At 49.5% G+C, this 23,511-nt stretch overlaps 1 protein-coding gene across 1 annotated transcript; it reads right to left on the reverse strand.

The window, feature by feature from the left end:
- Positions 1 to 8,435: 8,435 nt before the first annotated feature.
- Positions 8,436 to 23,264, reverse strand: STC2 (stanniocalcin 2). Its single transcript, XM_011947809.1, has 4 exons — positions 21,743 to 23,264; positions 19,570 to 19,712; positions 16,923 to 17,134; positions 8,436 to 11,959 (listed from the first exon to the last, which is right to left on the reverse strand). Exons 1-4 carry the CDS (start codon positions 21,891 to 21,893, stop codon positions 11,557 to 11,559), a joined length of 909 nt encoding a protein of 302 aa, XP_011803199.1. The 5' UTR covers positions 21,894 to 23,264; the 3' UTR covers positions 8,436 to 11,556.
- Between the last annotated feature and the right edge of the window lie 247 nt (positions 23,265 to 23,511).

A 23,511-nucleotide genomic window follows, 5' to 3' on the forward strand; every position in this document is an offset into this window, starting at 1 on the left:
GTGAGCTACAATGCCCGGCCACATTTCTGTTTTAATTAAGGGATTTTGTTTTGAGTTCCAGTTTCTTTTTGCTAAAACTGATTCTAGCAGAACCAAGTTACACGTAGCTGTATCTTGCTCTACAGTTTCCCACCGCGGAGTCCTCTCCCAGAGGCAATCACTTGCTGCCCTTGAGTTGTCTCTTCTGATATTTCCCTCCAGATGTCTGAACAACAGAGCTCTGCTGCTACGTCTTGTTTATGTGTTTATTTTAGTTTAGATGTTATCTATTGACATCTTCCTACAAAATACTGGGATTCAGCTCTCTGTTCACCCCCAATCCTCTGCTACTGCCTCCAAACACTGTCCTTCTGCTCCTCCTCCCAGTGCAGATGTCTGGCTGAATCCACATATAGTGCAATTGTCCCTTATTACACCCGTGTGGATATTGTTCACATCTGAGCTCAGTCCCTATACAGGGAGCGTTTTAAGATGACATTTTCTTTTTGAAAATAACTCTTTACTTTGCATGGAATTAATAATGTATCTTTTGGGATGTGTCTAGTTCTCTTTTCTTTCAGTACTTTGTGGAGGAACAAATTACATGTAGGAAAATGTACAAATCTTCAGTGCACAGCTTAATGACTTTTACACATGATCTCCTGTGACACCTCCCCCAAGGCCAAGATATAGAACATTCCTGTCATCCCTGAGGGTTCCCTTGTGTCTCCGTCCAATTATTACCTACCTATGCTTTTCTCTCCAGATATAATCACTGTTTTGACTTCTATTCCTATAGATTAGTTCCTCTGTTTTTGAATCTCATATGAATAGACTCCTACTACATGTGTCCTTTTCTGCCTGGCTTCATAATGTCTTGAGATCCACAAGCTGTGGTGTGAATCAGCCATTCATTCCTTTTAATTGCTGAGTAATATTCTTTGGATGGAAACACCACACTCTGTTTATCCATCTCTTATTTGATGGGCATTTGGCTGGTTCCAGGTTTTGGCTATAATACTCTTGTACCAGTATCTTTGTGGACATAGGCACTCACTTTTCTGGATATTCCTGAGACTGGGATTGCTGGGCCATTGATGGGTCTATGTTTAACATTATAAGAAACTGCCAGCTGGGTGCGGTGCCTCAGCACTTTGGGAGGCCGAGGTGGGTGGATCACTTAAGGTCAGGAGTTCAAGACCAGCCTGGCCAACATGGTGAAACCCTGTCTCTACTAAAAACTAACCAGGCATGGTGGCACACACCTGTAATCCCAGCTGCTCAGGAGGCCGAGGCAGGAAAATTGCTTGAACCTGGGAGGTGGAGATTGCAGTAAGTCAAGATTGCACTGCACTCCAGCCTGGGCAACAGAGCAAGACTCTGTCTCAAAAAAATAAAATTAAAAAAAAACAAACAAAATAAAATAAAAAGAACTGCCAAAGAGTTTTCCAAAGCTGTTGTACCATTCATGCTCCTGCCGGTAGCAAATGAGAGTTCCAGTAGCTTCGCTGACTTGTAACACTTGGGCTTGTCTGTTATTCTTAATTTTATCTACTCTGCTGGGTGGATAGTGATTGTCATTGTGGTCTTAATTTCCATTTTCCTAATGACTAATGATATTGAGGCCCCTTCATGTGCTTATGGGCTGCTTGAACATCTTCATTTGTGAAATGCCTGTTCAAGTCTTTTGCTCATTTTTGGCTTCCTTAGTTATCTATGCCTAATTTAATCATAACTGACTTGTCCCCAAGCCGTCTGAGAGAACCATGCAATGATCACCTGCAGCCCCTCCTGTCCCCACCTCCCAGTGGGGCTGGCCGCTCTCTCCACCACTGCGCGTCTGCACGTTCTGGGACCCTGCCCTCTTTCCTGGGCTGGATCTCTGCTTTGCGAATCAGATCATGTCTTAGCCAGTGTACTCCTTCATTTTTGGTGGAGCACGGTCCCAGGAGCTCCATGCAAAAGGATACTTGAGAAGGAAATGTTTTGAGACCTTCCATGCCTGAAATACCTCTTGATAGTAGCCCACTTGATTGATGATCTGATTAAGTTTAGAATTATTTTCCCTCGGCAGGCCGAATCATTGAGCCTCTGCCTTTTGGCTTCCAAAGTTGCTGTTGAGAAGTCTGATGCCATACTGATTCTTGATCCTTATTATGTGACTTTTTCCCTGCTCTGGGAACCTTTTGGGATTTTTTTGTCAGTAGGACTTTCAAAATTTCACAAGAATGTGTCTTGTTGGGAAACTTTTCATTGACTGCCTTGGGTTCTCTGCAGGCCTTTTATATCTGGAATCTCTTACCATTCAGTTCTGTACTATTTCTTAGATACTTTTCTCTCTACAATTTTCTCTGTTCCTTCATTATAATGCTCTTACTACTTGGGTGTTAAATCTCCTAGACTGATCTTCTAACTTTCTTATCTTTTTCCTTCCATGGTCCATTTCTTTCTGAGAGATTTTCCCAAATGTATCTTCCAACTGTTTTATTATATTTTTTATTTTTTCTCTTTTATTCTAATTTTCAGGAACTCTTGTTTGGTTTCCTGAATGTTCTTCTTTATATCCCCCTAAGAAATGGGATGACCATGAATAGCTTAGATACACCTGTGAATGTGGGCGGGAGGCCTACCAGGGCCAGGCTGGTGAAGCCCTTGAGCAAAGTGGACAGGGTAGGAGACAATAGGGAGTGCTGGGGACTGTGTCAAACTGGAATGTGGGCTCAGTATGGTAGATGTTTTCCTTCTTGAAAAGATGCTGGAAATTTGGATTTTTGTGGCTTGCACGTGCTTGCAACGAACCTGGTGTTTAAAAAAATCAACATGTAAGTCAAACAAAACACACTTACAGGAGCTATTTAGCCTATGAGTCACCATTTTGTCACCCCCAGGTATGGACCCTACAGTGTGCAAATGAGTGTTCCGTTCCGTCTCTTTTTTGTTTCTTACAACAACCCTGTGAAGCCTCTTGCCAGAGATCTTGTCATATGTAGAACCTGTCTCAAGAACTAAGCACAGTGTTCTGTTTCAAGGTTTTTTTTTTCTTTTTTTTCAAAAAAGCGTTGACCTCAGGTAGCCATGGAGTGTGCTGCTCAGATCTCCCTGCTGTGAAGAATGAGGTTTGCTCACAGCTTCCAGCTGCCCCACTGTCAGGGCCCCTGACGGTGTCCCTGCTGAGCCACACTCTTCCCAGGCTGCTCCCAGCAGTGACTGAGCACGCAGCGGTGCTGGAGCAGAGCCTCCGTCTGTCCAGTACAGGCCTCATGCTTCACTCTGGGGCTCCCCATCATCCTGGCAGGGACTTTTGGGGCTGAACTGCAGTCCCACCCAGCCCTCCTTCTGCCCCTCTGTCCCTCCAAAAGTGTCAGAATGCACCACGGGCTGAGGCTCTGCCTACCCACACCTGTTCTTCACATGATCCTTTGCAGTGTTTCCCCTGTGTTTGATTCTGCCTCTGCTTCCTAGAGGACCCTAACGAACACAGCTTTTGGGGCTCTAGGCTTGGAAATATAAGTATGGAGCTGGCTTCCCTCTTGACCTAACATGTTTGTGTAGACAAGTGGTGGTTGGAAAAGGAATCTCAGGACATCCAAGGTTGGCAGTGGGGGCCTCAGAGGGCAACCGGCCCCAGTCCTTCTGCACAGCTGCAGCCATTAGGAGGCTGGGGACCTCCCCACCAGGTGCTGGTGACCATCTGGAGGGGTCACAGGAATGGCTTCCTTTCTTGGAGGCACTGGGCTGACCCAGGGGCTGGAGGGCCAGGAGCTCTCTGCTAGTTTGCTATTTTCTGTTGGAATGTGGGGAATACAGTTAGACTGCTTTCTCCTGAGGGCTGTGAGGAGGCTCCTACCCTGGCCCTGCTTTGAGACACTTGGGGCAGGGGAGTTTGATCTCCTTCCCGGGGGTCCTCTGTCACTTTGGTCATTGTGCTCCCAGCCATGCTGGCTTCCTGGTAATGTGAGTTTCCATGGCGTGGCATGCTAAGGAAGAGGTAGGAGCCCCGCATGAAGGCATGAAGCCAATGTTTGCTGAATGACCCTGGAGAAGGGAGGTCTGAGCAGTGGAGGCGGTGGCTTCTCTTTCTTCTCATATCTCAGTATTGTGCTTGCTGTCCATTGAATATTTCAAAATGACACCTTTGCAATCAGGGTCACCTGACCTTGGCTATTGAAAGGGATGGGGCTGTGACAGCTTCTGGGGAGGGAGACTCCTTCCATCTCCCTCTCCTCACTGCCCCCCTGACAGTTCCCATGCACTTGATGGAGCAATGGGACCGCCCTTTCTGTCCTTGCCTTACTAGGTGAACGTGAGCCCAGGGCTTGCCTTTCCCCCAACTCATTTGCTGCAGACCTCGCCTGCACTTTTCAAGTTGGAAACGAGGAGAAGTGTCTCTGCTGCCAGGTGGCTGTCACTGTTTCTCCTGCAGAGGTGGGCACGGGCCCCAACAGAGACCTGGGAGGGGAAGGCTTCTGAGAATGGTGGGTCTGGCGAGCCCAGAGGACTGTCTTCATTTTCATGGTGTTATTCTTGGCTAAGAAACCCAGGCGAGCTCTCTAGCTTTTTGAAAATTTGCCCCACTTACTCTGAGAAGGCATTTGGACCCTGTCCTGGGGCTCCATTTCGTTCCTTTGTGCCTTTCATCGTTTCACTTTTTAAAAATACATTTCTCTTCATTTCAGCTGAGTCATTTTCCTCCTCCTCCTCCTTCTCTTCTTGACACTCCCGGGAGCCAGAAGGAGCCCTGTCCCGAATCCTTGGCTCCTGCAGGCCAGATCTTTTCCAAATGTCAAACTCTTAGGAACCTTGGCACAGAGCAGAGTGGGCTCTGGCCCCAAATCTCTTTCCTCCCTTGTCTTTGTCAGGCTCTGCTTTCCTTTCTCAGTAAAGAGGTTTATTAATTAGCTTTTCTGTGAGTCCTTTGCCTCGAGGTTTTCAGAGGGAGCCCTGGCAGGAAGGGCCCTCTGCTCCCGGGCATGGGCCTTGGTGCTACCCGGTGGAGCTTGCCACATGGCGCTCCTGGTGGAACTCAGCCCGGTGAGAGCACCATGGGGCTGTCCAGGGGCTGCTCAGGGTCCACTCACCTCGCTGGGGCAGGGGCTAGGACTCGCTCAGGGCTCCCACTTAGTTAGCCTCCAACCCCTCATGCCCACTTCAGGCAAAGTCCCACCTTGCAGGGCTGGCCCCTCTGTCAGGTCCCTTAGAGACCTGAGCCTGCCCCAGCAGGGACAGGACAGAGTAAAAAGCATGAGGCAGCTCATCCCGTCCGTGATCTTGGCTTTAGGCCACTGTCTTCTGAAATGGCCGGGAGAAGTAATCACCACCCTTTACGTGGCATGTCATAGTGAAGCATTTCCTAGGCTTTGTGACTTTTTATATAGCTTAAGTCAATTTTATCTTCAACTGCCCCCCACTCCCCTGAGGAAGGCAGGGTAGCTGTTAGTTTCCTTATTTAGTAGCTAAGGAAACAGACTTAGAAAATCGAACTGATTCGCCAAGGTCTCAGGGCCAGTCCTGATTTTTTCAGTCATTATTTATATTTCTTTCTTATCCCCAAAGAGATTCACCTGCTGCAAGATGAGGAGGTGGCTGGATTGGTACCCCTGTTTATGTCTCCTGACTCCAAAATTACAGGTTTCCCAGTGATTTTCAACTTTGACACCCTCTCACTGATTCTATGACATGTTGATCCCTTGTACAAGGATGCAAGGATATATTTGCTTTAGAAGTTAAAGTAAATTGAAACTTATCTGATTTGACATTTTGGCACCTTTTTAGACAAGAAATTTCTTCCATTCATTTATTCACTCACACCGAGCAATGGCAGGGCTGCTGGGGATACAGGCAACAGTGTACAAAAAATGACATAGCCTCTGTCCTCATGGAGTTTAGAACCTGTGGTTCTTATAGTACCAAGGGTGAAAACAGCTTAGATTTGAAAAGTATGGTGTAAGATCCTCCAGCCTGTCTTGGGGAAAGCCAGTCACTATGGAAGAAGTGAGACTACCCCTGGATGGTCATGCTCTGACAGGCCTTGGGGACGAGATGCCACAATGGGGACTGCAGGAGAAGTGGGAAGGGAGAAGAGAGGAGGCCTGGAGCACTGAGGCACCATCCGGAGAAAGTCATCCTGGAAGTGGATCCTCCAGCCCCGGTTGCCCCAGCCACCACCATGTGAAGAGTCTAACCACCCTTTCCAAATTTCTTACCTATAAAATTATGAGCAAAATAAAATAGTTGTTTTATACCTACTAAGCTTCAGGGGTTGTTTTGTTAAACATAGCAATAAACATCTGGGACAGAATTCTAGGGACTGATCATTCTTTCTGAACAAAGCCCTCTCTGGAGCCCTTAGCCCTTTGCAGACTGTTATTCATATCTCGGGGGACAAGCAGGTGGTCCCTGTCCTCTCTAGCATGCCACTGCTTTTTTACATGCACATTCCCCCTTAATTTTAAGAACTATAAAAATTCCTGGAAATTATCGAATGGAAAATTGAACCAGCTGATTCTCCTCATTACCTTGTGAACAATACCCTGCCTCTGAGAATTCCATGTAAGAGCTCTCCTTGTTTCTCCCAAGTTCTAGCTCACCCAGGCAGACGTGATGTTCAATGGTGGCAAGGTGGTTACAGATTCTGAGGTGCCATGAGATCTGGGTTCATCTTGGTGTGGAGTCCATTTCATGCATAAGCCTCGGTTGGCTTTGTGACTTTTTTTTTTTCTGTACTCTTTGGGAAGTGACTTTTTTTGTTGTTCTTTTTGGGGAGTGATAAAAACTGAACTGCTTATGCAAGCAGCAACACGGGACTCCTTGCCCAAGGCCTCTATTGCTCTTTTCTTCTCTTCTCCACCCACAAAAAATAATTCACATAAAAACTGTTCTCTGGCCAGGGGTTGTCCCCTCTCAGCAGGGGGCTTTCTTTTTTGTTGACTTTAGAACCAGTTTGGTTTTCTGTGTCCAGATTTTGGGGTGCATAGATCCAGCTTCCTTTGGAAACTCTGTTTAAATCCCAACATATTTGGAAGCTCTCTGACTTCTTCCTCCCACAGCCTAATAGTTCCAGAACAGTTGGATTGGAACAACCCCGGGGTTTAGAGGGAGGCAGCTGCATTTCTGGACGCATTTGGGTGCATTTAACCCATGTGTTCACACTTGGGGTGCAAGAAGACAAGGCGGAGGGGTGCATTTGCATGCTGACTCTAGAGCTCACTAGCTTTGTGACTGGCTCCAGGCATATTAAATGTCATGAAGCCTCAGTTTCTTTATCTTTAAAATGGGTTTCAGAAATAATATCCCTAAAGCACCAGGCAAAGCATAGAGCACATGAGGGGTCCCCAGGAACCTGCAACTGTTCTGATGAGGGTGATGATGTTGGTGAAGAGTTTGGAGGAGCCTGGCTTCTCATAAAGGTGATGAGGTGAGTTTAGTGAGGAAAGCTCCAGCTGCATGTTTCAGGAAAGCCAGATGCTCCCTAAATGCTTTGCCAGTGGTGCATGATAAGAACCTTATAAAAATTATCCACATGCAAAGAAAAATGAGGAGGTTCCATGATTCTCCTGCTTTCCTTATCAGAACCAAAATTTGAGTCTTTGCTGAGAGCAAAGGTGAGAGCATTAACTTTTCTTTCCGTCTTGAAGCAGAACTCCTTAGAGGCCTGGAACTATAAATATAAGAGTATAATTATTCTTTCCCCAAGCCTCGTGTAAAATAGGAATAACACTGATGGGTTTAACTTAAAAATAAACTTAAAGTGGAGATTCTAGGCCTGAAGTCGGGGAAAGTGTGTGGGCATAGGAGTCCTGATCTGAGTTTGAGTTCAGACCCCACCCCACTCACTAGCCACACAGTTTGGGACAAGGCTGTACCTCAGTTTCTTCACCTGTAGAATGAGGATGATGCCTATTATTTGTGGGACATAATGAGGATGACATAACGCATGCAAAATGCCTACTGTGGTGCCTGGCATGTAGTAGGTACACCAACAGCGGCACAAATTGTGTAAACCAGGGGCTCTAGCTCTGTTCTGCTGTTGTGAGCAAGAGCTGGGGAGGAGGCAGTGGGTTTCCGTGTGTGCCAGGCCACTCAGCTGTTAAACTGGTGGTGCCTGCTGCAGGCTCAGTCTGAGAGAAGGGGTGGTCAGGCCAGAGGGCAGACTCAAAGGTGAGACCAGAGTGAGCCTTGAGGACCTCCCTAATGGGGTGTGGGGGTGGTACTTCCAGGCCGACTGCGTGAAATTTATTCTCCTCCTTGTCTGAGTGACTCAGGCAGGGGCTTGGACAGAGTCCCTCTGATGGAGGAGAAGCCCAGGGTGGACCTCTTCATCTGGCTTCTCTCCTTGTAGGCTGAACATCCACAGAAGCATAGAATTCTCTTGACATACAAGTCCACTTGCTCACAGCTGTGCCCCCGAGCATTGGACATCAATGACCCTGTCAGACAATGACGCTACTCACGTGGAAGCCATTTATTTAAAACTTTTATTAATGCTTGAAGAAAAATAATGCAATGTGACAATGTACAGGTCCTGTTGCCTAAATCCGTAACAGAAACAGATATTATGACTTAGCAAGCTCACGTGGTGCCAATTCTGAGATCAGACGGGGTTGTTCCTCCTTAGGAAGTGGCCACTGGAAGCATTGTTTTTCCATGCTATTTCCGTGAAGCCTTTTACTTGGTTCAAGTTTAAATTTCTCCCTTTGTGTGTGTCTGACTATAGTTCTGGCCTGGTGTTTTCTATTTATTTAGTTTTAGATGTCAGCATTTTACTATACTTGGTCCTCTCATTTCAGAATAACAGGGCTATTTATTGATACAAAGGAGAGGTGTTCAGATCATCTTGTTAAGATGCAGAGCTCAAAATAAACACTAAATCTTTATTTGGAGATCCACATCCTTCCTCAAAGGAAGGCTCATGAGTAAATTTGTATGCAGTATAAAGCCCAAGTAGAGGGTGTATTTTTAATGACTACTTTGCCTACATTTTAGATTGTGCAAATGTCTCAATCAATGCTTAAAGAAATTTGGACCTTCCTCGGGGTGGAGCAGAAGACCCTGAGCAATAAATACTATTGGATGCTTCCAGTAACATTAGGGACGGGATTGAAATGCTATCTACCTGACTTCTGAGAAGAAAACAAACCAGTGGCGTGAAAAACATGCAACAGAGATCAGTAAATGGGCTCAAATGAACACAGTAAGCAATCTTATGCCTTGGGGGAAAACACAGAGATAATAAATACAAATGACAAATATTTACAATAGAAGCAACAAATGGGACATCAGTAGGCGAACACATAAAACATTTACATGGAGGAAAATGGAAAAGTGATGCCTTTCACACATCCAGTCCAGGAGCTGGCGGACAAATGAACAGCTGACTCAGCAACGCCGGAGAATGTTATTGCTTTAGCTTTTGAGTGATGTCAGTAAAACAGTCAACGTGCCTGCCGCGGTGGCTCACTGCAGGAGATGGCCACGGTTTACACTCGTTCCCATGGCAGAGCCTGACACACAGGTCCTCCTCCCGCCAAGGGCAGAGCTGGATTAAGTGCACCAGCTCTTCTGTTCTCTGCAGGCCCAGATCTTGCTGGGTGCTGGGGGGCCCGGTGGCGGGGGTTGGAGGTGGGTTTTCCTCCCCTCCCCCAACCAATGATTCTCCCCCACCCCGGCATGGATCAAGAAAGACTGGGATTGGATTTGGGTCAGAGAAATACTAGCTGCGTTTTGGTTGAAGGCATTCCCCAGGAACAAGTCATTTTAGAGCAGATACACTTAGTTTCTTGGTGTCTGGCTTCAGGTTGCCTTGAGGAAGAGGTGATGAGTTGACAGTTAAGGATGCATATGCTTTTTGGCCCACTCACTAGAACAGAGATCAGTAAACTGTGTCCTGTGAGTGAAATTCAGCTGGGGGCCGTTAAATAAATCTTCCTGGAAGGGAGCCAAGCCCTCTCGTTTGTGTGTTGTCTGTGGCTGCTTTTGTGCTAGGACGGCAGAGTTGAGTAGTTTCGACAGAGACCTCATGGCTCGCCAAACTGAAAGTACTGGATTCACTATCTGGCCCTTTGCAGAAAATGTTTGCCGACCCCTGCTCCAGAAGAGCCCAGCCCAGAATACCAGGCCACTCCCTACAATACCAGCTCCTGCTTGAGAAAGGATAGGCTTTAATTTGATGGCCTATTAGGAAGAAAAGGCCTATGTAGGTGATGTTTTAAATAACCCAAGAAACCCACTGCTGAGACTTTAAATGAAAATCCTCACTCTCCTTTCCTCGTATTTTTATTTCTGTCTCTTCTCTCTGCCTTTATTTGTCCCCTTGGACTCCTCTCCTTGTTGCTAAATTTCCAATTAGGATCTGGAAAATCCTGTTCCTTAGAGATTTTCAGCAGTCTCCTCGATTTTATGTAAAAGGTCAGCATTTCCTGATGGGAATTACTAAGTAGTCTTCATTCTCTTCTTTCCTTTCCCATCCTCTCACATGGAGAAGCCAGGTTTCCAGCTGGGCCTCCTGGAATCGCCAGGACGCAGCTTTACCCATCTTGGCTGAGGGTCAAGGTGAGATAACAAAACCCTAAGGGAAATTTGTCAACTGTACTCCCGGTGTGTGCATTTTCCTCTGGGTGGAAGATTTCCCCCAAGTGGGCAGGAGTGCGTGTCAGGCAGTCAGATGCATGGCTATGTCGCTGTCTGATAGCTTTTAAAATAGAACTTAACAAACAAACAAACAAAAATCAGCCTCAAAGGATGGGCTTTTTTTTTTTTTTTTTTTAAACCCCTTTGAGCTGGTTTTAATGACCCAGTTGCTTTGTTTGAAAGCCATTTATTTAGACGACAGATATGTAGATATAACTGGATAAATAAAAAAGTGAAATCGAGATTTGAAGCAGTGGTTAAAATATAAACTTACAGGGGCCACTCCCTTGGACAGTGTCCCCCCCAGCCCAGACAGAACAATGGCTCAGAAATTACACATAGAAATGACACTCCTCCCCCCAACCCCGCCAAGAGCTCTGAACCTCAAGGTCCCACACAAGAAACTGAATTTCAGTTTGGCACCAAGCACCCCCTCGGCCCTGCCTCCTCTCCACCCTTCTCCTGCATTCTAAGCGATATTTATTTTTACATTCACTCCTGTCCTGGAATCCAGCCGCCCTGACTTCCGTGGAGACAGCACCAGACGCTGCTGCACCAGAAGCTTCGGGGCAGGGCCCAGCACCCACTGTGTGGCCCAGCTCTGGGGGCCCTGCCTTACCCTGCCCCTCCCTGGTTCACCTCCCCCACAACAGAGCGGCCGACACCCACTGGCTCCACAGATGGAAAGAAGACAAAGGTACAAGGATAACACGGGCGCGCTCCCTTGAGTACGTGTAAGTGCAGAGTTCACCAGGTACCCCCGAGACCCCACGGCCCCAGGGGTCTCCATCTCACCTGTCCGTTCCGCGAACACACACCTCGATGAAGTCCACAGTCCCCACAGAATCCTGTGTGTGACATCCCCCCTCTCTAATGGTAAATGTTTTGGAATGTCCATAGATAAAAAAATGGACGGCGTGGAGGAAAGATTTCGCGGCCTGGCCTTTCATTTCACCTCCGGATATCGGAATATTCAGACTGTTCATCCTCCCACTCGCTGCTTCCGGAAGGTCCCTGAGCCCCAAGGCCCCCGACTCTGCCCCGGGCATGGGCGTTTGGGTGGCTCTTGCTACCTCGCTCACCCTTGGCACCTCGGCCAGTCTCCCTACTGCTGGGTTCTGGCAGGTGATGTCCTGCTTCCCCATGGTGGGCCCTGGAGAGCTTGGCTCTGTCCACCTGGGGCTGGCGCTCAGGGGCCGCCGTGGGAGGCCTCTGGATGGCTGAGGTGCAGAAGCTCAAGATGGAGCACAGGCTTCCCCAGTTCTGCTCACACTGAACCTGCACGCTGTGGGTGATGGCCTCCTTCACCTCCTCCCCACAGGTCAGCAACAAGTTCACGAGGTCCACGTAGGGTCTAAAGATTGAAAGCAAAGACAGAGAGAGAGAGAGAGAGAGAGAGAGGCTGGGAATGGAGCAAGTCCCAAATGGACCACAGAGGGTAGGGGCAATGCTGGGAAGGAGGCATGCCAGTGCTTGGCTTGGGTTCGATGGAAGGTCTCTCTCAAATGACTTCAAGCCTTTTCTCATAGTCTATGGAGTACTGGCCTCAACCAACACTTATTGGGTGGCCATTGTGTCCCAGTCTCATGGGTGCATAGGGTAAGAGCTTATGGCTCTTAGGATGAGAGCTTAGGACCCTAAAAGGAAGACCCTCTGGGGAAGGTGAGAAATCTGGGTGGCTGTGGGAATAATGGCAGGAGAGCTCTGGGTGCCTTTAGGCACCCAGAACTAGGTGAGTTTCAGCTAGAGTGGAGATGGCTCTGGGGTCCAGTGGAATCATAATTAGGCAAATGGTGCGGGGCCTTACATAGACTCCCAAACAGAAGATTCTTTTTGGTAGGGAAGAGGAAACCATGAAGGTTTAGGGCCATGTGCCCTCTGTGAGAAGCTGCCAAGAAACCATTTTCTCCATGTTTGTGTTTGCCCCGGGTTTAGGCTCAAGATGAAGAAGGGTGTTTTTGGAAGTTATCGGATGCATTTCCTCTGCATCTGGAGGAGTATGGAAGAGCTGAAGTGGGAGGGAGGAAGACCGCCTGCCTGGGACATCATTGCCCATGCATGCAGTGACTCCCTCTCTCAGTAGCAGAGGCTGGGGAGTAGCTGTGGCCATCTACGCATCTTTATTCTTTCAGTCTGGGCTTCCTTAGATTGGAGTTGAAGGCTGGCGGTCAGGGGACCCTGTGTTTGGATTGAGAGACAGCTCGCTGTGCAATGAACTCGCCTAGTTCTGGAGGGCAGAGCCAGTTGCTCAGGCCATTCCGGTTGCCTTGGGCTGTTCTTTAGGAAAACTGCTGGAAGAATTTACTCCAGGGGGTGGACGAGGTGTGCAGAAGGCAGGAGCATCTGCTTTTTATATTTACGGGTCCATCTGATAAGGAGTGTCCCCAGCAATGGGCTCTCATGGGTCACTCACTGAGCTTTTATTTTAACCTCTCACTGGCCTTTAAAACCCTCCAAGGGGGGTATAGAATGTTTCACATTGCTAACCAGCATTCCTAGGCAGTCCTCGCTGGCAAAGTTTCTGACTTATCTGACCATAAGCATTGCAGCTCTGGGCCATCACCTTGAGCAGGGAAGTCACCCTGGAATGTGAGGTCATTCACAACAAGGAGCAACCTGGTTTGTCCTCCCTAAGTCTGGGCCACCAGAGAGGCTGCGTTACAGCCCATGGAGCCTTTTCTTTGCAAGCTGGCAGCTGTTGCTATGTGGAAAGAGCAGACGGTATTTTGAGATGTGTGAAGTAGTTTACTGCATTTTTATTAATTAGTCCTCAAGTTGGAATTGAGTGAACTGTCCTCATCTCATGGATGTAAAAACTGAGAAGAGCAGGGAGAAGGTGGCTTTTGGAAGCTTCTGGGCTTCAGGGCCCAGGGCTTGGCTGAGAGCAGAGCAGAGAGGAGGAATGCTCTGGCTGATAGAGATCAAGCTGCTGTTTAGGGCCAGTTTGATGACTTTGGAGTCAGTAAGTCTGTGCATGGTCGCTGGGCAAAGGGCTGTAAACCCTCTAAGGCAGGCCCCTGACAACGCAAGACAACCTAACGCTGTCTCCTTGGACTGCCCTGAGGTGGGTATGCAGGAGGCAATATGAGGGAAATGCTCCACGAGTGCTTGTTGCCTTCTATTTTTTGAAAACTAGAAGCTGCCTCCGGAGCTCAAGTTCACTGAGTGTGTCTGCTAAAGCAGCAACGGGATTTTAGCACCTGACTGTGCCTGCCACGGCACCAGGGCTAGATGAGCACACTGCAGGAGTGAGTGTCTGTCTTTCTGAGATACTAACTGGATGCTGTCTTCAAGCTTCTTGCTCCAGATTAAGGGGAGGGCTGTCTTGGGGATATAGAGACTGTGTCTCTCTTTCGCCTTCTCTGCCAGTGTGTTCTGTCTGCCAGATGAGCCCCCAGAAGCCCAAGGTGGATCTGGATCCGAGAAGCCTGGGCGAGCCCGTGCTCTCCTCTGCCCTTGGCCCTCTTTCTCTCCAGGAGGAAGCTGTGAACTGCGGGGAGGGGTGTGTGTGCTGAACCAAGTTAATCTAAGCCGTGTTCCGAGCTGGCATGGTGCCTTCTCAGGCTGCAAGCTCAGCCCGTGTCTAATGACAAAGTCCAGCTCGTTCAACTGGGTGTCAGCAAGGCTAAAGGATTTTAAAAAATACTTGGAGGGGGATGTGCCTGGAGCCTGCCAGCACCCAGCAACACGGGGAGTGGGGGTCAAGCCAGGCCGGCTGCAGCTAGGGGGAGACAGATGCTATGAAGAAAGTGGGGCGGGCAGGAAGGGGTGAGGGGAGCAGAGAGGAAGAGCTTAAAAAGAGCAGCATTAATTGGGGGTGAGTGTTCTGGTGTGGATGGGGGTTGGGTTGAAGAATGGGGTGGTGCAGATTCTGGGGTGACTGTGATTTCCTCATCTCTAAAGTGAAAAGCAAATTCAGTTCTCTTTTTTTATTTTTTTGACCAATACCACATATTCGGAAATGACCTTCTTGATATTTGGGGACTGATAAGATACTTTAATCAGTTAAGATGCTTGAAAAAAAAAAAAACAAAACTAAAAAGCAGGCAGTTCAGCTAGAAGTATAAGTCGATGCACTGCCACATCATGGCTTCAGAAGGAAAGGTAATGGGGGCTTTTGGGAAGCTGGAGTTGGTGGAGACCCCTGCCTAGAGATGACTTAGGGGGAAGCAAGAGGAACAGCATGTGACCAGGCTTCTTATATGGGCTGCCTGCATTTCCAGAGCAGGCTGGGGTAGGGGGTCATAGGCTTATTCTGAATGGTGTGAGGAGACCATGGCCCCGAGGGCCACATTCCCAAGAAGGAGACACTAGAAGAAGGCTTTACCTTCTACTTAATTAAGGGGAGGGGGCGGGACTTCCAACCTTCTGTTTTCCCAAAGAATACTTTTCTCCAAGAAAGATAGTCTTCCTGTGCTTCAGGCATGCATTATAGCCTTATAAACTAGGAATGGACCCCCATCACCCACCCATTCCTGAGGCCAGCAAACTCTCTCTAATGGGGGCAGGGCTGGAGGCGAGTGAAGCTCATGGCATTTCCTAGCCATGGGGCATTTGTCTCTTCCAGAGGCACCTGAAGGAAGGGAATTTTAGAGTGTTCTCCTTGTGTAATGGGGATATATTTGATAAAAGGACAAGAAGCCCACCACATGTGGGGAGCTGTGAGACCTTTCAGGTCTAGCAGGGAGATTACAGGCTGGGAGCGAGTTTGAAGACTGTTCCTGACAACTGGCTAGAGTCATGTATATCAGCAATTCCGAAGCTTAAAAGCAGGAATCAAACCTCAGTGCGAGTTCTCTAACGTCTTAGCTTCACTTTCCTCCTCTTGGGCATAGTAATTTCTATCTTGTAGCATCTTTGGGGAAGATAAATGAGATAACCCATGTAAAGGCCCTGGCCAAGGGCCTAGCACATTAAAAAAAAAAAAAAAAGACAGCTATCATTGTTGTTGATGATGCTGTGGCTGCTACTGTTCCCTTACAAATATTTGAAGGATAAAAAATATTTTGTAAGGCATTAGCCTAATTCAAGGAAAATACAATATTAATTTGCTTTTGGCAAGAGCTTCCTGCAGAGTTTTGCCATGAATTGTATGATTCTAACACTGTACCAAGGGTGTTGCAAGATGCCTATGACCTTACAACCAAGTGGAAAGAGACAGGAGGTGGTTGCTGTTCTCTGTCATTTGAGTAGTGTTGGTGTGGTAGGGACATAACTGGAAGAAGGTTGTGGCACAAACTGAGGATCAAGAGTTCATAAAATTATACTGATTTGGCTCAATGAGTCACCATGGAGAGACCAACAGTGCCATCAAACTGGTAATGACTTGTACGAAACTGCTTGGCTAGTGGCTTTCTTTCTGCCCTGTGTCTCTGAGGAAAGTGCCATTGTCAATATTAAAAAAAAATTCATCTTTAGGGGCTCCTGGCCCTGCCTCATGTTAGGAACAACTGTGTACCAACGTGCTTTACCATGCTGCAAAATTTAGGATCCTATAGCGGAAATATTTTGTAAGGAATGATGCATCCTGATTTTATCATTGAATTTCAAGTATTGGAATAAGTAAGTTTACATTTCCTTGTTTTGGCATAAAAGCGTTTAGCTGATTAAAGTTTTTGGCATTTGTTTTGCATTTTTCTGAGAGGGCACTAATATATTAGAGAAGGTGAACTCAACCTTCTAAGGGAAAGGAAACTTAAGGAGGCAGGAAAAGCATCTATAGCTCTGTTTTCGGCATTTGAGAGTATAGGTTCTGGAGCCAGACTGCTCAGCAGACTGGAGCCAGGTCCCAAGCCTGGCTTTGCCTATCACTAGCTGTGTGAGCTTTGCCTTAGTGAGTCTCAGTTTTCTCATCTGTCAAATGGAGGTGACAAGGGCTGTTGTGAGGATCAAGTGAAAAATTCACAAGGAGCTCTTAGCCCAGTGCCTGGCACTTGGTAAATATTCAACCAATGTTATTAGCAATCTGCTGTCAGTAAGGACACCTCTACAGCTACTCAGAACATTCTGAGAGCTAGTGGGTTCTTGGCTAAGGGGAAGATGAAGAGCATTTCTGAATCGACACATTTCATTCTTAGTAAAACGATTTCCATTTCTGTTGCTTGTAATTTTGAGACTGATGAAGGAATTCTCTCTTTTCCTGAAAGCCAGCAGGAAAGGGGCCTTTTAGGAGAGTCAGGGTAGCTTTCTGAAGTAAATGGAAACCTCCATTTGACAGGCATTCAACCTCTGGAAGCAATGCGGCTCTCCTCCCATACACCTTGCCATCCTTGGTGGGTGGCCCTTCCACCCCAGGCCCTCTGTGGGGCAGTACTCACTCGTGCAGCAGCAAGTCCTTGAAATGGATCATCTCCACTATGACCCGGGTGTTCTCCTGGGCAGCCGCGCACAGGTCGTGCTTGAGGTAGCATTCCCGCTGCAACTGGAACACCATTTCCCTGATGGCCGGGCACTTCCGGCTTATGCAGCCGAACCTGTGCCGCAGAGCATGGGCCTTACATTTCAAGGCGTCTTTGATGAATGACTTGCCCTGAGAACACACAGGCAGGGGAAGGGAGAGAGGGGCAGAAAGCAGGAGACCTCATTACACACTTGGACATTTCAGCCCTTCTTGGGCTTACACAGGATATTCCTGACATCAGAACCCCAAGGCCCCGCCAGAGACGGATGTCCTCCCAGATGACAGGCAATGCCACATCAGGAGGCATGTCCAGAGTGACATGACACCCCCAGCACTTGGCAACAAGGGATGTTCATTCTGTAGACTAACACATCTTCCTCCTTCCTCCCCAGCTACTCTGTGAGTTTCCCTCCAACGGGGGCTTCCGTGGCTACGTGTCTCTCAGGTAGCCCCGTGCTGGTTGTTTGGTGACAACTTTTCTGGAACACAAACGGAATTTGGCCAGACACAAATCCATAAATCCTTCACGATTCTCACAAGCAGTTTCCCCTAGGTGGAAGGTGCCTGCATGTCCAAATCTCACACTTTTCCTTTCTCTATTGATTCCAGGGGCGACACCAATATTGACTGCTGACTGTGCCTCCCTTTCTGCCTCAGTGCCTCCCACGCCCCAAATCCATACCCTTGTCTCCTCCTACCCTACCAGGAAGAGCGTTCTTTTCCTTTTTGAAAATGACTCTACTCCTTTAAACTGTTCGGATTATTGCCTCTAAAAGGCCGGCCTGGCACCCTGCCTGGCAGCATCTGGAGTCTGAACTGCCGCACTGGCGGCCCCTCCCCCACACTCCCTGCCTCCGAGTGGCGAAGGCAGCCAGGCATACATCTGGCCTGCAGTTCTCTTTCCTGGCAACCCCGTTTGATTGTGCTTATCCTAGAAAGGAGACAGCTGTTGGGGGTTTGGAGGCAAGCTCGGTGCTGCTCCCTTATCAATCTCCCGCAGCCCGGAGGCATTGTGGGATGCCTACCCAGGAATCCCCACACCCCACATTACTATAGAAACGAGCTGTCGTCGGAGAGGTCACCCCTCTGTTTTTAGACAGACCCGGAAGTCACTGAGTTGAGAAAGTAAATGGGTTTAGGTTGGAAGTGGGAAACCAGCCAGCACATTTATTTTGGTTCTCTCTTTAGCAGCCATAGAAATGTCTACAGATAGCATCGGATCTCTGAAAAACCATGTGGCCTGAGCACCCTCCCCGTGGCCCCCTCTCTTTTGACTCTCTAGCCAGAGCCAAACAGAATGGAGGGCAGGGTGTGCCCATTTATTAAGCAGTTATGTGCTGAGCATCGACTTGAAAGGGATGCCTCTAACTTGAGAACATATTCCTGTTGGTTGAGGAAAAAAGAGGAAGATGAATTGATGCGAGGGCTGTGGCAATCTGTTCTTGGTATTCTTCCCCGACATCCTGTGGGATTGCCCTTAAATACACGTCTTTCCTCCGGATTTCCTATTACGTTTCCTAATTCCCGTTAATCCAGAGTGATGCTTTATTAGGGAGCCTCAAGGAGTTCAAAGTTCTACCTCTTTCCTTCCCTGGTTTCAGTTTCCCCTCTGGCCACTGCACATCCTCTGCAGTTTAGGCTGCCTGCCCCGTCATCACCTCCCTTCCTTGTTCCCAGGCACTGCTTTGTCAGGCTCACTACTGTATGTCAGTGGATGGGGACTGGTGACATCCATAAATCTCACCTAAACTGATGGCCACCTCCAAATGTTAGCATTGCTCTCCAATGAACCAGGAGAGAGGTTTCTGAGATATAGTAACAGGGCATTTCAACAGGGCATATAAGTGGCCAGGGAGAACACGAAGAAGGTGAGTCTGAAGCCACATGCCATCTAAAAATGAATTTGCGTTGTTGGCACTGGAGCCATAGGTGGCTTGTTGTGTTCCTGCCTTGCCCTGAGCAGCAACTCCACATTGCCCTTGGGACCCTGGGATAACCAAAGTGGGTCAGGCCCTGACTATATGTATTATATAGAGCAAAAGGAAAGTGTGGAATTGAAGGACTCGATCAGGGTTTTGACCTGACAGATTGGGAGAGAAGGATCTGCTACTCAGGAGGAATGGAAGTCTGCTCTTTCGGAGGTCCTGAGTTATATGGGTTGCCTGCACACACACCACATGACGGATTTCTACACACTTTGTGTCTCATTTCCCTAGTAGGTGAAAATGGCTTCTGAAATGTATAACTGGGGGTTCTTGCCCCTACCTCTCATGCAATGGGCTTTGGAGACTGAGTTCTGGGTGGCCAGACACAGCGTGTCCCCTTACAAGGTGTTTATTATTTATTAAGACATTGGTCTCCAGTCCACCCTGCCTGTGTAGACACAGCTTATGAGTGCAGAGGGGAGACACTGGAATAATGTTTTATACCTAGACTGTCGCTTGCAAGCACTAAAACACACCACAAGGAATAGCAAAGGAAGTTGGTTAACAAGGCTTACCAATGAACATTTCAATCATGTACGCTCACCCCAAACATTCTTCATGCTCTGGATGGATTTTTACCTGGGCATCAAATTTTCCAGCGTTGTGCAGAAAAGTCATGCAAATCCCATGTAAGCCCCGAATCTCACAAGAATTGTTCTCGAAACATTCAAACACGCCACACCCCACATCGCCAGCGTTGACCAAACAGTGCTGGATCTCCGCTAAAAGGAAAATCACATACAAATATATACAAAACTCTAACCCATGCTGGGCAATGCAGAGAGGTCGTTTGAAATAAAAGTTAGTAACAACTCAAGGAAAATTTAAGGAGGAAAAAAGAGTTAGTAATGACTATTTCAAGACCTAAAAATCCTGGGAAACAAAATTTCCTCCTTTAATCTACTCATGAAAAATATCTCTATTTGTAAATATTTGTAGAAAAGAGCCGAAAATTACAAAAATTACAACCAGAAGGCTGGTCTGAGCATTCCTCCTTTTCATCCTTTCCATTTTATTAAAGTATTTGTGGCAATACTTAGTTTGAGAGCAAAATATATTTCAGCTTTTTAAACCCACAGACAAAAATAAAATTTTGAGTCGAAGACTGTACTTCATCAATGAAGTACCCTTCTCTACTTGATCTGTAGAAGTTGCTGCTATTAAATTACAGCCATTTGCTTCCTGACACCCAAAGGACAGCATCTAAAAAGCAGTTTCAATTCAGCTTTATGATTCAACACCTAAAAATCAAAACAAAATTCCTATTAAGGCAGTGCCTCCCAACCCTTCGCATTAAAATACCAGCTAGGGAAGCTGCGGTTGGCCAGCAGGCTTAGGAGTGGAGTCAGATGGGGGCAAGCCTTCAGAAATGCCACTATCCGCGGCTGCAGGCTCCTTTTAATTAGGGATGGGGTGAGGTATATCACCCAATCCCCTAGAATTCCCTCTGCCCTGGAGGGAGCTTGCAGCTCTTCACCGAACGTGGCCCCCATTCCTCTCTCGGAAAGGGCAGACGGAGGGAGTTAACTGTCAGGCTGCAGCGTGCAAAGCCTCTTCCCTCCCTTCCCACTACCCAAGTCTCTGATTTAAACCAACCACAAAATTACATCAGAAAAGTATATTTTGGAAGAAGGGCGGGGTCGGAGCAGATAATCCGCATCAGATTAAATCCAGCGAGAGAATGAGGGGCGTTTATTGTTGAGGGTCCCCAACCACCGAGAATCACGTTCAGTTCTCAGAGGAAGCGCCAGAGGAGGGGGAGGGTGGGCGAGGGTCTCGGGGTAGTGGGGGTGCCGGCCCCAGCATGTGGAGGTGACAGGCTCCGTAAGACCCCACGTGCCGCCGGGGCAGGACCGCGCAGGGCCGCGATTCACTCACTTGGGGCGTCCCTAATGGGCACTCGTGCATTCTTGCTCGTGCGGTGAGCGCACGCACGCCGCCGCGTTCACACGGCCCCCCAAAGTCGGGGGAGGGGTCGTGGAGCGAAGGAGCTGTAGGCAGATTTTCTTTCTCTTTCCGAGCTGGGAAAAGGGCCAGCCCCGTGCCCTGCACGCCTGGCTCTGCTTTGTAGCTTGCTGGTGAGCCAAGAGCCGGTCGAGCAGAGGAGGCGCACGGTTCGGGTCATGTCACCATTTCTTGGCTTGCTGACCTGGCCAGGAGCTGGGGATGGCGGCAGCACCGCGGAGGTACGCTTTGCGCCGCCCCCACGCTCCCTTCCGAAAGCAGTGCCCCCAGGGGGAAAGTTCGCAGTGCCATCTGTCTCGCCGGCAAAGTTCTGGGATGTCGGGCATCTTTTGAGGAGGGGGAAGACGCGGCACTCTTACTGAGGCCGTCAGGCTGGGAAGAGAAGTTCTCCGGGTGCAGGGCGCAGCCCAGCTCCGGGGACCCTCTGTGCCTCCCGCGTGCCGGCCGGGATGAAGCGCGCTTTGCACCGGACCCTGGACTCGGGGGCGGGGGATGGCGCTGCCAGCGTCAGACGCTGCCTCATTTCCCCTCGACCCTGGGGAGGACAGCAACAAGTCCTGCCCCAGCCATTTCATCACCCTTGCTAGCACGTGCAGATTCCGGGCGCTCGGAGCCCGGCGCGGACCTCGCCTTGCCTCGCGCTTCCCTTTGCACGTCCCGTGCCATCCCAAGAGTTTGCGTGGCCGTGGGTGGGCGCCTGGCTCCCGGCGAAACGCCTGGGGCGCGCCGCGTGGGTGCACGGTGTCCTCTCCCAGTAGCTCCCGGTTGCGGGGGCACATGCACTTACCTGTATTCTGCAGGGACAGGCGGCCTTTCTGCTGGGAGCTCCTGTCTTGGGGACCCTCGGGTGGGTTGGTGGCGTCGGTCCCCCGCGCCGGGTCAAAGGTGGCCAACACCAAAGCCAGGGTCATGAAGTGGCCCAGCCGTTCGGCACACATGGTTCTTGGTATTAACCTCCCGCCAGGAGACCTGAATCCTTTGTGCTCCCCTCCTCCTCCTCTTCCTCCTTCGCCGCTTCCCCTCCTCCTCCCACTCTTCCTCTTTGCTCGCCTTTTCCCTCCTCCTCGCGGCCGCGGCTCGGATAGAGGTTACCCAGCGCCCTCCCGTAGCTCTCCGGAGAGCATGTGACCAGGCCGTTAGCAGCGCCGCGAGTGCCCGGCAATGGCAGGGATGGTGCCTCAAATATCCCTGGAAGCTCTGGTGTCACTTGAATGAAGGAGTCGAGCAGGTGTTGTCCCGGCGGCTGGACCAATCCGAGACCCTGGCCCTTTTGACAACACGGCCGGGAGGCGGGGCCTGCGCTCAACTACTACAGGAGGAAGCCGAGCTCCGCTGGGAGCGCCGGACAAAGTTGCCGACCTGGCGGCGGCCACGCGTTTGCGTGCGTGTGTATGAATGTGTGTGAGCGCGGCCGGAGATGCGTGCGTGTGCGGGTGCTCCAGGGCAATGGTCGAAAGGACTGTAGAAATATAAACGCGAATCCAAGCTCCAGTTGCTGTTAAAGGGGGACGGTCTGCTCTGGGACAGAGTCCCTCGGGCCCCTGGCTCACGTCACACCCGCATCGGGTTGGGAAAGTTTCCTCTTTCCGCCTTTTGGAATTCAGTGAGATTCTCAGCCCAGAGGACTTAATAAATTGAAGCAGTTTCCCGGGCACAATGATGCTGTGGGCCAACTGAGCACACATGGGAATTCCTGGCCTTGTGACACTTTGCATTAAAAAGAACCCCACGATTGAAGATAGGAGGAGAAGTACTAGATACAGTATTTGGTCTGAGCAACTGCCCTATCTTCCCGCTTTGGTGGGCCGTGCAACACCTGGAGTGTCGTTTTTCGTCCTTCCCCTGATCCAGACGCATTCCAGGCTGGGCTGCAGGGATCCAGGTGACAGTCGCGACTTGCATCATTTCCAGGAGGGTGGCAGGGAGGCCCAAGGCAGCCCTGAGTCAGCCCGCCGCGGAGCATCGCGTGCCCGGAGGCCAGAGCTTGAAAGACAACTTTAGGCGTCTCCAAACACACTCCTGCATTTTCTCAAAGCGCTGCTCGCCACCCCACTCTGGGTTCCCTTTTACTCTCCAGTCATCCGATGGAAGTGGTGAGAACAAAAACAAAGACAAAAAAGCTAAATCCGGGGAAATTATCTCCATCTCCTCCCTTTTCTTGTTCGGCCCCCTCCCCAAGAACCGCCGGGTGGGGATAGCCCGGGCTACTTTCTCCCCCGGCCCGCGGAGGGAAGGAGAAAGTTGGGCGCCGCTTGGAGCGCCTCTTCCCCTGCTATGTGTGTACGTGTGCACGCTCACGTCTCCCCCGCGCCGGGGCCTGGGACAGGAACTGCTCTCGGTCCCGTCACCCCGCGGCGCAGAGCTCGGGGGGCTCTCAGGGCTGAGGGAGGGTGGGGACACGAACGCCGCGACCGAGCGCCCCCGGGCACGCACCCGGCGTTGGCGCGCACTCGCCCCTCTCCTCGTCCCCACCCTCCTCCAGGAGAACAGGTGAGTCCGGGTACCAGCTCACTTGGCCACAGCGCCGGGGCCTGGGACAGGAACTGCTCTCGGTCC

This window comes from Colobus angolensis, unplaced genomic scaffold (assembly GCF_000951035.1).
Source record: "Colobus angolensis palliatus isolate OR3802 unplaced genomic scaffold, Cang.pa_1.0 Scaffold27, whole genome shotgun sequence".
In the NCBI taxonomy this organism is placed as follows: domain Eukaryota; kingdom Metazoa; phylum Chordata; class Mammalia; order Primates; family Cercopithecidae; genus Colobus; species Colobus angolensis.

Coding starts and splice junctions, on each gene's coding strand:
- STC2 (XM_011947809.1), bottom strand. CDS start 21,893: ATGTGTGCCGAACGGCTGGGCCACTTCATGACCCTGGCTTTGGTGTTG. Junction 17,135..19,569: donor CTGGAAAATTTGATGCCCAG/GTAAAAATCCAT, acceptor GTGTGTTCTCAG/GGCAAGTCATTCATCAAAGA. Junction 11,960..16,922: donor AAGGACTTGCTGCTGCACGA/GTGAGTACTGCC, acceptor TTCAATCTTTAG/ACCCTACGTGGACCTCGTGA.